Source organism: Bos mutus, chromosome 19 (assembly GCF_027580195.1).
Source record: "Bos mutus isolate GX-2022 chromosome 19, NWIPB_WYAK_1.1, whole genome shotgun sequence".
Classification (NCBI taxonomy): Eukaryota; Metazoa; Chordata; class Mammalia; order Artiodactyla; family Bovidae; genus Bos; species Bos mutus.
Genome location: NC_091635.1, coordinates 34,497,955 through 34,510,651, shown reverse-complemented (window position 1 = coordinate 34,510,651; position 12,697 = coordinate 34,497,955). Strand labels below are relative to the sequence as shown.

The 12,697-nt window shown below is 58.9% G+C and overlaps 1 protein-coding gene across 2 annotated transcripts in view; it reads left to right on the top strand.

The window, feature by feature from the left end:
• SCN4A (sodium voltage-gated channel alpha subunit 4) overlaps positions 1-9,427 on the top strand; it is a 53,398-nt gene extending 43,971 nt beyond the window's left edge. For both annotated transcript variants that reach the window (XM_070390076.1, XM_005911094.3), the window contains exons 17-25: positions 176-330; positions 849-1,022; positions 1,124-1,246; positions 2,681-2,959; positions 3,247-3,300; positions 3,504-3,641; positions 4,166-4,270; positions 4,887-5,157; positions 6,179-9,427. In XM_070390076.1, coding sequence (XP_070246177.1) covers positions 176-330; positions 849-1,022; positions 1,124-1,246; positions 2,681-2,959; positions 3,247-3,300; positions 3,504-3,641; positions 4,166-4,270; positions 4,887-5,157; positions 6,179-7,404 — 2,525 coding nt within the window. In that variant the 3' untranslated portion in view covers positions 7,405-9,427. The remainder of the gene's footprint in view (positions 1-175; positions 331-848; positions 1,023-1,123; positions 1,247-2,680; positions 2,960-3,246; positions 3,301-3,503; positions 3,642-4,165; positions 4,271-4,886; positions 5,158-6,178) is intronic.
• The last annotated feature ends 3,270 nt before the right edge of the window (positions 9,428-12,697 follow it).

Below are 12,697 nucleotides of genomic sequence, written 5' to 3'. Positions count from 1 at the left end.
ACGTGGGGGAGGATGGGGACAGCTGAAAGCCGTGGAACCTGCGTGGGTGGCCCGCACCCCTGTTCTCTGGCGTGTCTCTGCATGCAGTCAGGGTGGGGAGGGGGCATATCCTGGAAAGGGGAGGGGGGGAAACGGGCTGACCGTGACGGGTGCCCCTGCCGCCCTCCCTCCCTAGCCTGCGTGCAGCGCTTTCCCTTCCTCTACGTGGACATCTCCCAGGGTCGAGGGAAGAAGTGGTGGACCCTCCGCAGGGCCTGCTTCAAGATCGTCGAGCACAACTGGTTTGAGACCTTCATTGTCTTCATGATCCTGCTCAGCAGTGGGGCCTTGGTAGGCGCCGCCCTGAGGGCCGGGCATGGGCAGGGGCAGGGGCCAGGCTGGAAGCAGGCTGTCCCAGGGCTCCCTCCTTTCCGCACCATGGGAGGGACACTTGCTGGACAGGCCCGAACCCAGAGAGAGAGCCCTGAAGAACTCACCAGTGCTTCCAGGGTGTGTGGCAGACTGTGCTCATTTTCACAAAGAGGCAGATGGGCTCTGACCCTGTGTGCCTCCCTGGCTGACAGGTCCCGACCAGGGAGCAGGTGGGAAGGGAATATGGGGTGGGGGGGCCAGCCTGTGTCACAGCAAACCCCCTGCAGGTTAGTGAACATTCCTATCATTAGGTCTGGGGAAGGGGAGCTGAGGGGCTTCCCCCCTCCAGGAACTCCCCCGCTCACCCCCACGATGGGTGCGGGGAGTCTGCCCCCGCATCTAACCCCAGTGCCAGACCCCTGGGAACCAGCAGCTGTAGGGACGTGGCTGCTGCCCCAGCCTCCGGGCCCTGGCCACCCGCCTGCTGGTGCCCCCAGGCCTTCGAGGACATCCACATTGAGCAGCGGCGAGTCATCCGCACCATCCTGGAGTACGCCGACAAGGTCTTCACCTACATCTTCATCCTGGAGATGCTACTCAAGTGGGTGGCCTACGGCTTCAAGGTGTACTTCACCAATGCCTGGTGCTGGCTCGACTTCCTCATCGTGGACGTGAGTCCGCCCCACTCCCGCCCAGCCCCGCCGCCAGCTCCAGAGGCCCTCCTTGGGACCAAGGCCCCGCACTCCCTGACCACCTGCCCTCCCGTTTGCAGGTCTCCATCATCAGCCTGGTGGCCAACTGGCTGGGCTACTCGGAGCTGGGACCCATCAAATCCCTGCGGACGCTGCGGGCCCTGCGCCCCCTGAGGGCACTGTCTCGATTCGAGGGCATGAGGGTGGGTGTCGAGGGGGACTGTGAGTAGGGCTAAGGATTGGGGGAGCAGCCACAGCTTGGAAGGGGGCTGGGGGCATGTCTGTACTCTGGCCACCACCGGGAGTCAAGGTTTGGGGGTCCCCCAGGCAACTGATGGCAAAAGGAGAAGCAGGTGGCAGAGGATGAGATGGTTAGATAGCATCACTGACTCAATGGACATGAATTTGAGCAAACTCCGGGAGGACAGACGAGCCTGGTGGGCTACCGTGCATGCGGTTGCAAAGAGTCGGATACGACTGAGTGACTGAGCGACAACAACAACAACAAAAGGCACCCCCACACACCAGCCCAGGTGCCGGTTCCTGCCCGCAGCCCCCTCCTTCACTCCTCTCTGCCACCACTAGGGGGCAGCAGAGGCCGCAGCCACTCCCAGGAGGGGCCTGAGGGCACCCAGGCAGGAGAGGAAGGAAAGGTCTGTGGGTTTATAGGTGACTCTCCCCAGCCTCAGACTGGGGCCCCCCAGGGCTCCGAGCCTGCCCATCCTTCCCTCAGGCCGCTAAGGGCGGAAGTGACAGGTAAATACAGGGTTCAGGCAAGACCAAGGGGACTTCCCCGGCTAAGGCTGGAAGTAGGGGTTCTGTTAAGAGCAAGGCCTACTCTGGCGGGGACAGACTTCCATGAAGCAGATGATTGCAGATCAGCAGGGCACTCAGCCTGGGGTCTCCCATACAAGAGCCCGGCCCAGCCAGGGACCCCTCCCCACTGGGGGAAAATGACCTGGCCATGGCCACACAGCTGGTTGATGCCCCAGCCAGGAATAGAATTGCCCTGGGCATCACCGGGCTTACACCACTCACTTTGTCTGGAGGTCATGAAACCACTTCTCCTTGAAAACAGATTAATTCTCAGATTCAGCTCAGCCGGAAACAATGAGGTTGGCCTGTGTGGCCAGGGCTGGCTGGGCACAGAGCTCCAGTCCCCAAGGTTCCTGCTGCTTCACAGGCTCCGTTCTTTTCTGGGTCTTTGTCTCTAATCCTGTGAGCAGATGAGCCGGGGGCCAGGTCACGGGGACTGAGTTTCCTATGGGGGCCGAGGAAAGAGTGTTTGTCTCCTGCCTGGTGACCCATGGCCGGGCTGCTTCCAGAGAAGCCCAGCTCCCCACCCTGGGCTGTTGGCTCCAGCGAAGCAGAGAGCCCTCTTCAGCCAGCAGGCCGGCAACCCCCTACCCCTGCTCCCTGCTCCCACCATCCCCCACCCCCACAAAAAGCCCAGTAGACTTCTCCTGCAGGCCTGGGTTCATTCAGATCAGCCCTCCTCCAGGAAGCCTTCCCTGCCTGGTCCCTTGGTTGGTGTGGGTGGGGAGTCCTCTCCCAGAGGAGTCTGGGTGATGCCCCCTACCCTGCTGCCTGGGAGGGGATCTGGCTGTGACTCCCTCCTCCCCACCCCCGGCCCCCAGGTGGTGGTGAATGCCCTCCTGGGAGCCATCCCCTCCATCATGAACGTGCTGCTCGTCTGCCTCATCTTCTGGCTCATCTTCAGCATCATGGGCGTCAACCTGTTTGCCGGCAAGTTCTACTACTGCATCAACACCACCACCTCCGAGAGATTCGACATCACCGAGGTCAACAACAAGTCCGAGTGCGAGAGCCTGATGCACACGGGCCAGGTCCGCTGGCTCAACGTCAAGGTCAACTACGACAACGTGGGCCTCGGCTACCTCTCGCTCTTGCAGGTGGTGAGTGTGACATGCGGCCCCTGCATGAGGCAGGGGTGGAGACGCCCCTGGGAATCTCACTGGGACTGAGCCCACGGCCACTCCTCGTTAGGGAACCTCCCACCTGCCTCCAGGGCTGGAGGACCCAGAGGTCGTGTCCATACCTGTCTGTATTTTGATGGTCTGTACTTGATGCCTGCCCAGTGGGACTCGGAGCAGGCAGCTTCTGGGGTGGGCAGGGAGGGAAACTCATGGATGGTGGAAGCAGCTAGCAGCCCCTCCCCTCACACCCAACCACACTCTCGCAGGCCACCTTCAAGGGCTGGATGGACATCATGTATGCTGCCGTGGACTCCCGGGAGGTGAGTGGGGGTCCCCGAAATGTGGGCTGGTGAGTGAGCCAGGGGAGAGGACTCAGATCCATCCCCACCCCACGCCGCCTCCTCAGGAGCCCCCGAGACCCCACTGCCTACAGGGGTGGGTGGGCCCACAGTGGGACAGGGAGCAGGCAGCGTGTGCCCCCAGCCCACCCCGCATACCCGCCCCTGTCCTGTGACTGCTGCAGAAGGAAGAGCAGCCGCAGTATGAGGTGAACCTCTACATGTACCTCTATTTCGTCATCTTCATCATCTTCGGCTCCTTCTTCACCCTCAACCTCTTCATTGGCGTCATCATCGACAACTTCAACCAGCAGAAGAAGAAGATGAGTATCTAGCCCGCCTTCCCCCCTGGGTTCTCCCTGCGCTGGGCTCCCTCCTCACACCCGCTTTGTCCACTCCTCCTTTCGTATGTTCACAAACACTGTCCGCGCACCCGATCGAGGCAGAGCCTGGGTTCCGATCCCACCAGGTGACCTTGAACTAGTGACGGGGCCAGTGTGAACCTTGGTTTCCTTCTGTACAAAATGAGGCTCATGCTGCCTGCTTTGCCGGCTCATTCTGAGGACCCAGTGAAATACTGATGGAAGGTGGCCCAAAATGGGCCATGAGGGCTGTGCTGGCCCCTTCCCTCTGTCTGTTACCTGCCCCCCTTTCTCTGGACCCTTCCGTCCCCCTTCCCTGCCTCCTTCAACCCCCATCTCTGGCCCTCTAAGCAGGTCTCCTTCCCTCTTCCCACCAGGCCCCCCTGCTGGGATGGGGGAGGGCTTTACACAGATGTTTGAGGTAGGGAAGTCCTGGAAGCTGAGAAGGGGGACTCTCCAACCTTACGGGCCCCATCCCATTGTACTTTGGAGGGAAAGACATCTTCATGACAGAGGAACAGAAGAAATACTATAACGCCATGAAGAAGCTTGGCTCCAAGAAGCCTCAGAAGCCAATTCCCCGGCCCCAGGTACCAGCCCTCTGGGCCCCTCCCGCTACAGCCCATATAAGGCTCCTGCCCAAGGGGGCCCTGTGCGGGGGATGCAGAAGGCAGGCTGCTCTCTGCCCACCAGGCTGTGTCCCTGGTGTGAGGCTGGGGCCCCCTGCAGGAAGGTTGTGCCCACCTGCTGGGAGGGGCACCTCTCCATAACGCCACACTTCATGTGCAAGCAAGAGCAGCCTGACAAACTCCAGTCACTGGTTTACCCCTTGCCTAACCCGCCCAGTGCCCCCAGCGTCCATTCAGCTCCTTAGCTGGTGGCCTCTGGGGGCAAGGGCCCCTGGAGAGGGGAGGAAGAGGATGTCCAGACAGCTCCCCCAGTGAGCAGCCACTTCGGGAGAAGGAGGAGGGGTTGCTGAGGGCCCTTAACTCGGGAAGAAGTTCCCAGAGAGAGGAAGGAGGCCCACAGACCCCACAGAGTGGCCCGTCTCCATGGGTCTCCCCGCCTCCCGAGGCCCCGGCCCTGACGCCTTCGTTCTCTCTCTCTCGCCTCCCCACCCCCACACTCCTGTGTCGTGTCCTCTCGCCTCTCCTGCCGGTGCGTGTCCTGCTCTGACCGCCGCCCACACCCCCACCCCTGCTGCAGAACAAGGTCCAGGGCATGGTGTACGACCTGGTGACCAAGCAGGCGTTCGACATCACCATCATGATCCTCATTTGCCTCAACATGGTCACCATGATGGTGGAGACGGACGACCAGAGCCAGCTCAAGGTGGACATCCTGTACAACATCAACATGGTCTTCATCATCATCTTCACGGGCGAGTGCGTGCTCAAGATGCTGGCCCTGCGCCAGTACTACTTCACCGTCGGCTGGAATATCTTCGACTTTGTGGTCGTCATCCTGTCCATTGTGGGTGAGCAGGGCCGGGCTGGGCTGAGTCGTTCGGGAAGGCCCGGGGTCGCCCTCCTCATGTCCACACGCACACCTGCTCATGCACTTGGTATGCTTTTACACACACACAGACACACACACACATGCATTTGCACCCGGTGTCTACACTAAATGCACAGAAGCACAGACGGTGGGTTCCCAGGCAGCCTGTTACCTGTGCATACACGAGTACAGCTCCAGAAGCATTCACCTGACCTGAAGATGCACGTTCAGGTCCCAATGTGCTTTGGTAAAGACATAAGAAGATGGTTCCAGGACTTTCCTGGTGGCCCTGTGGCTAAGACTCTGCACTCCTGATGCAGGGGCCCCAGGTTCGATCCCTGGTCAGGGAACTAGATCCCACATGCCACAACTAAAGATCCCACATGTTGCAACGAAGACCCATCACAGCCGAATAAATAAACTAAAAAAAGAAGATGGATCTAGCAGCCTTACGCACAGGAGAGGTGTGTGTAATTATGACAGTAACTAGCTGTCATTTATCCATCACTTACAGTTGGCCTGAACTAGGCCATGCACTTCACAGTATTAGCTGTGTAATTAGTAACTGTTCCTAACAAATGTCCTGAGACTGGGACTGTTGTCATCTCCATCTTACAGATGAGGAAACTGAGTCACAAACCAGGTAGGCGACATGCCCATCATCACACACCCAGAGCTGTTCTCCCCCTCACTCTCATCCATGGCATCTGTGAACAGCCTTGGCAATGGGCCTTACCCACCCCCCCATCCACTTTGGCACATCCCACCTCCACTGGGCTGCGTCAGGGCAGAGATGGAGCCCAGGACCCCAAGAGCCCTGGGAGAGTCTAATGGGTCAGGGCACTCAGGCTGTGCACTGAGCGATGAATTTCTACTGCTCCTTCCTGGGGTAGACGAGCCCAGCACTGCATGCCCCAAGGAGCTGCACCTTCCCCCTGCTCCCCGACCCTGCCGCCCACCCCCAGGGCAGCAGTGCTTCCTCGAGGCTTCCTCCCTTGCAGGCCTGGCGCTCTCCGACCTGATCCAGAAATACTTCGTGTCACCCACGCTGTTCCGTGTGATCCGCCTGGCGAGGATCGGGCGGGTCCTGCGGCTGATCCGCGGGGCCAAGGGCATCCGGACGCTGCTCTTCGCGCTCATGATGTCGCTGCCCGCCCTCTTCAACATCGGCCTCCTCCTCTTCCTGGTCATGTTCATCTACTCCATCTTCGGCATGTCCAACTTCGCCTACGTCAAGAAGGAGTCGGGCATCGACGACATGTTTAACTTTGAGACCTTTGGCAACAGCATCATCTGCCTCTTCGAGATCACCACGTCGGCCGGCTGGGATGGGCTCCTCAACCCCATCCTCAACAGCGGGCCCCCTGACTGTGACCCCAACCTGGAGAACCCGGGCACCAGCATCCGGGGCGACTGTGGCAACCCCTCCATCGGCATCTGCTTCTTCTGCAGCTACATCATCATTTCCTTCCTCATCGTGGTCAACATGTACATCGCCATCATCCTGGAGAACTTCAACGTGGCCACGGAGGAGAGCAGCGAGCCTCTTGGGGAGGATGACTTTGAGATGTTCTACGAGACATGGGAGAAGTTCGACCCCGACGCCACGCAGTTCATCGACTACAGCCGCCTCTCCGACTTCGTGGACACCCTGCAGGAGCCGCTGAGGATCGCCAAGCCCAACAAGATCAAGCTCATCACGATGGACCTGCCCATGGTGCCGGGGGACAAGATCCACTGCCTGGACATCCTCTTTGCCCTGACCAAAGAGGTCCTGGGTGACTCCGGGGAGATGGACGCCCTCAAGGAGACCATGGAGGAGAAGTTCATGGCCGCCAACCCCTCCAAGGTCTCCTATGAGCCCATCACCACCACCCTCAAGAGGAAGCACGAAGAAGTGTGCGCCATCAAGATCCAGAGGGCCTACCGCCGGCATCTGCTGCAGCGCTCCATGAAGCAGGCCTCTTACATGTACCGCCACAACCATGACGGCGGCAGGGACGGGGCCCCCGAGAAGGAGGGGCTGATCGCTGACACCATGAGCAAGATGTACGGCCCCGACAACGGGAACAGCGGTGTGCCGAGCAAAGAGGAGGAGAGGGGCTCCACGGGGGACCCCGGACCTGCCATGGGGCTCAGGCCCATCAGCCCCTCTGACGCACCCCTCCCTCCCGCCCCACCCCTGGGGCAGACGGTGCGCCCAGGGGTCAAAGAGTCTCTCGTCTAGCAAGTGGTGGTGAGGTGGCACAGCCCCGAAGCACCCCCTTGGTGCCTGCCGCTGAGGGAGCTAGGGCTGTGCGTCCGGGACTGACCCAGCTCCCTGGTGGGGACAGGCTTTGTCCATGCTGGGCTGTCACCCAGGCCATGGAAGGGGGGAATTGTACCTGAAGTCTCCACTCTGGGCTGAGGCCACTGCCTCCGCGATATTCACATTCAAGTTGCTCTCACCTCCTCGTGGGCCCTGCTGCCCTCCTCACAGCCCCGGGGGAGGTCAGAACATCAGAGTCTCTGCTCCCCACTTGGGAGGAGCCGGCCTGTGATGGAGGGATTGGCTGCCCTCCTGCCCCCAGAGTCTTAAGGGCTACTGACCTCTCTGCAGGCAGTGGCTCAGGCCTCCAGCTCCCTCTGGGACAAGGAAGTCTTCACCTCAGTGGGAGCAGACCTGAGCCCAGGGCCTGCCACCCTGTCCAGCCTCTGGGATGCGGCTCACCCTGCCTGCTCAGGAATTCTCAGAAGGAAAACATCCCTGGTTCAGAAATGGCTCCATATACCCGGTGGTGGGTGGGTGGTGGGGAGGCCACTGGATGCTGAGACATTGGGTGGGTTGTGGCCCCTGAATCCTTTCCCGGTTCATCCATTGCCCAGGCCCTCCGGCTCCCTGGCTGGCCCCTGGGAGAAGAGCAGAAGGGAAGATTCCCCTTGGGAATTATCTTTTTCTAGAAAGCACGATGGGGTGGGTAGCAGGGGTTGGATCCCACCAGTGTATTACTACACTGGGGGCTTCCTTGAACTGAGCACCCAGATCTCGGGTGGGGTCGGGGACCCTGGGGCTTGGGAAGAAGATTCCCGTCTTCCTCCTCCATCCACCACTTGGGCTCCTGGCAGCCTCCCTAGCCCCAGGGTCCCCTCCTCACCCCCCGCCACACCCTTCTCTTCCTCTTGCATCATCCTTCCCCCCCTCCTCAAAGTGGTCCTAAGAATGTTCTAGCTGAGCTCACGTTCGAGATTTCAACACTGAGGTGGGAACTGCTCACCTGGCTCAGGCCCAAGCGTCCAACTTCTGGCCACTGGAAGCTGTGCGATGCTTCTGTTGGCACCACCGATCTGGGCTCTCGTGAATAGACAGAGGCCGAGCTTGGAGGAGGGGGTGAGACACCAGCTCGGGGTCACTGGATTTACTCACCTGTGTGTGTGTGCGTGTGCGTCTGTGAACCACTGTGTCCCATAGAACCTGCATATGCATCTGTCTATGTGTATATCTGTGTGTGTGTGTGTCAGCGTGCCCTGGAGTGCTTAACCAGTGGGTATGCGTGTGTCTTCTCTGTCGGCCAGTCCGTGGAAGTGTCCTTGTGCTGTGAGTGTGTATGTGAGTGTGAACACACGTGGTAAGGTTTGCACACTGAGCCCCCCACCCCACCCCCACTGCACTTAGTTCCTCTTCTTTTTCTTCTTGTTTCTCGTGAACAGTTTGATTAAAACTCAGGAAGCAGCAAAACCTCCAAACAACATGTGTGTGTGTGTTTGCTTGTGTGCACGCCCACAGGCCGGAGCCTTCCTTTCTGTCTGCCCCACTCTGCCCGGACATTTCTTTCTTTCATGGCCGTGAGGGCACCCTTCTGCCTTCTCTGCTTCTCTTCCTCACACCCACTGCCCAGCCCCGCTCCCTGGCCCCGCCTGGGTCCTCTCTGGAAGGAGGCCCCTGCTTCTTCCATCTCTTCCTGCAGCAGTTCCGGCTCTTTCTTCAGAAGTTCCTCCAGGGGTCAGCCTCTTCTCTGACCAGCACCCTGCCCGTGTCCTTTCCTTCCTCCTCCTTGGGGCCGGATGAGTGTGGCCCCAGAGCCTCAGCCTCTGTTGGACTGAACTCTCTCCACTGGGCCGGGTACAGAGCCAGCGTGGCTGAATAGGGTCCAGGCCTCCTCCCCCTGCAGACCCACAGCCATTGCACCTCGTCCGGGTGGGAACAGGCCCAAGCCAGGCCAGCAGAAGGCTCCTTTGTACAGTTCTTATAATAAACCTCCCGGTGCCTCGGACGAGTACGCTTTTTCCTTCTGTGCCTCTGTGTGCGGACGTGGACGGGAGCTGAGGGCAACAAGAAGGGCTAGGGGGATTGGAAACAAGTGGAGAAGCCTTGGGGAGCTGCCAGGTATTGGGGAGGGCAGGATAAGGAGGGCCCCAGCTCCCTCCTCTGGCTTAGTCTGGCTGGAACCCAGCCTCCTCAAGAGGCCAGATGAGGTCAGGAGTCGTTCCCTCACCCCTGCCCGCCCCACTAACAGGCAGCACCCACACTACCCCTCCCTGCCCACAACAGTACCCAGGAAATAGGCGTTGGGACCTGTGTGCCCAGACCCTCCTCTCTGGAAGCCCCCATCACTTTTCTGCCTCACCCATGGCCTGTGGGTCCACGGTGTGGCCCTTCCCTTTCCTGAGGCCCAATCCCCTCTAGGATGCTGCCTCTGACCCCAGAGGACCCAGCATCCCATGGACCTATGACAAAGAGAAATATGTAGTGAGCTCAGGCCACAATCCCAGTGAGTGAAATATAAGTTTAGATTTAATTTTGCTTTCCGACAGCCAGGGCTGTATTCCTCTAAACTAGTAAATATTTAGTCCCTTTCAAGATTTCTGTATCCCCACTCCCCTTTTCCTGAGTCCTGAGGTTACATGGCTCCCCTGGCGGCTGGGGAGGGGCACCCACAGGCCACCCCAACCTCCCTCAGCCGTGTCCTCCAGCCCCTTCCCACCCTGCGGATGTCTTTGCCTGTGGGGGTGGGGTGCCAGCAGGGTTTCTGAGCCCACATGGGGGTGCTGAACCCCTTCTCAGAGGTGGGGAAAGCTCCTTCTCACTTTTTACTTTAAGTTTCTCCAAACCTCGGTTGGGGCTCTCTCTGTCCTCAAGGACAGGAGAGCTTGAGAGTGCCCTGATCTATGTTGCCCCTGAGCCTTGAATGGTGAAAGAAAAAGGTAAGATCCTGGGTGATAAACATAACCGAGGTTCCTATTCAGAACCATGTGCTTCCCCCAGATATCAATGCTACTCACCGCCTCCTGAGGGTGGACTGTGCTTCCACCTATGTCACCATGCACTTCAGATACAGGAGGCCCTTCAAGGCTCACGACTGCCCTGCAAAGGACAGGTGGCTCAGTGGTAAAGAATCCACCTGCTAATGTAGGAGACGCAGGTTCGATCCCTGGGTCAGGAAGATCCCCTTGAGGAGGAAATGGCAACCCCTCTCCGATATTCTTGCCTGGGAAATCCCATGGACAGAGAAGCATGGCAGATTACAGTCCAGGGGCCCTCAAAGAGTCCAACACAACTAAGCCCCTGAGCACACACAAAGAAGGTTTTATTACAGTTATTTGTATTTTGCCTAAAGGAGGAAACTTGGTCCCTGAGAGGTTAAGAATGGGTGTTGCTTAACTGGGGTGCTGTTGGCAGGTAAGGCAGGAAAAATCTGCCCCTCCCACTGCTGTGTCTTCACTGCCCCTGGCCCAGGAACGCCAGTGGCATCCACTAGTCATTTGACCATGGCCACAGCCCTGGAGGGGGCTTCCCTTATAGCTCAGTCAGTAAAGAGTCTGCCTGAAATGCAGGAGACCCGGGTTCAATTCCCGGGTCAGGAAGATCTCCTGGAGAAGGAAATGGCAACCCACTCCAGTATTCTTGCCTGGAGAATCCCATGGCCAGAGGAACGTGGCGGGCTATAGTACATGGGGTCGCAAAGAATCAGACACGACTTAGCAACTAAACCACCATGGCCCTGGAAGGGCTTCCCTGATAGCTCAGACGGTAAAGAATCCAGCTGCAATACAGGAGAGCTGGGTTCGCCTCAATCCCTCGGCCCTGGAGCACTTCCAGAGCTGTCAGTGTAGGGCAGGACCACCGTTTGTTGAGAATCGCCAGGTAACTGGGGGAGGCTTCCTGGCTGGTGTACTGCAGAGTTAGGGGTCAAACCAGCATTCTCTTTTTTGTTTTCAGATACATGTTCTGTGACTTGGCTTGGTTTCTCTTATCTATTTATTTTGGGCTGTGCTGGGTCTTCGTTGCTGTGCAAGAGCTTTCTCTAGTTGTGGCAAGCAGGGGGTACTCCTCGTCACAGGTCATAGGCTTCTCATTGCAGCAGCTCCTCTTGTTGCAGAGCCCGGGCTCTAGGCGTGCGCGCTCAGTAACTACTCAAGCCGGCATCCTTCTGAGCCCGCCCGCCCTGGTCACAAGGGGCCGAGCAGAGTTAGTGAGGAAGGAAGGGCTAGGGGAGGGGCAGAGGTCATTCTTTCCAAGCTGAGGCTCTGCCCTCCCCCCACTTCCCGGGGATCCTGGGGGTCCCTGCCCTCTTGCTTTCCCTAACCCTGAGCTCCTTGTCTATTCTCCCTATACCCTCATCTCTTGTTCTGATGCTGCCTTCCTGGAAAGGTGGGGTGGGAGCTGCCAGATGTCGGGGTGTACGGCCCAGGGCAGCTGGGGGCAGAGGCGGAGGTGGGCTTACGAGGCCTCCTGTTCCAGGAAAGAAAAAGCGTCACAAGCCTCGGAAGGAGCTCGGTGCTGTTGTCACTGCGGACAGAACAGCACGGCCCCACCTGTGACAAATAACCCTGCAGACGGTGGGGCCCCCACCCCTTCCTGAAAATAGATCCCTGCCTGGCATGAATGGGAATGAGGTCCAAAGGACACATCTGCATTGCTGCCCACAGGAGATGCAGACATGTGTGTATGTTTGGAGGGTACCCACTGCGTCCCCAACCTCCATGGCCCCCCAAAGGCACCCTGGGCTGCAGACCAGCTCCCAAACAGCCTCACACCCTACAACTCGGCAGTACACCCCAGTTGGCAGCTACATGCACACACACACACACACACACACGGGTGCACCCCAACCTTTCTCCACCTTTCTCCCAAATTTGGGGGCCACCAGCCCCAAAGCTAACCAAGTCCTCCATCACCAGGAGGTGTTTGGCTAAAGGAAGAGACCCCTGGATTTCCCTCCATTCCTCTGGGGGAGTCTCCAACCACCCCCACCAGCACCAGGGGCCTGTGGTCCCCATGCTGACCTCAGCTGATGTTTATATTCCTGGGCTGTTTGTTCTGTGAACGGAACATCTGACACCTTTTCAGAGAAATGTTTTTCTCTTTGTTCGGAACATCTGGAACCAGCAAGAACATCTGGGACTGCCGGGAACAGCTGTTTCTCGGATGGAACCTGAACTCCCCTGTCCCCACTTCCCATAGCTCCAGCCCCAACCTGTGCTCCTCGGGTTGGGGGTGGGGTGCCACTGTACCAGGTGAGGCCTATGCCCAGGACTTAGGG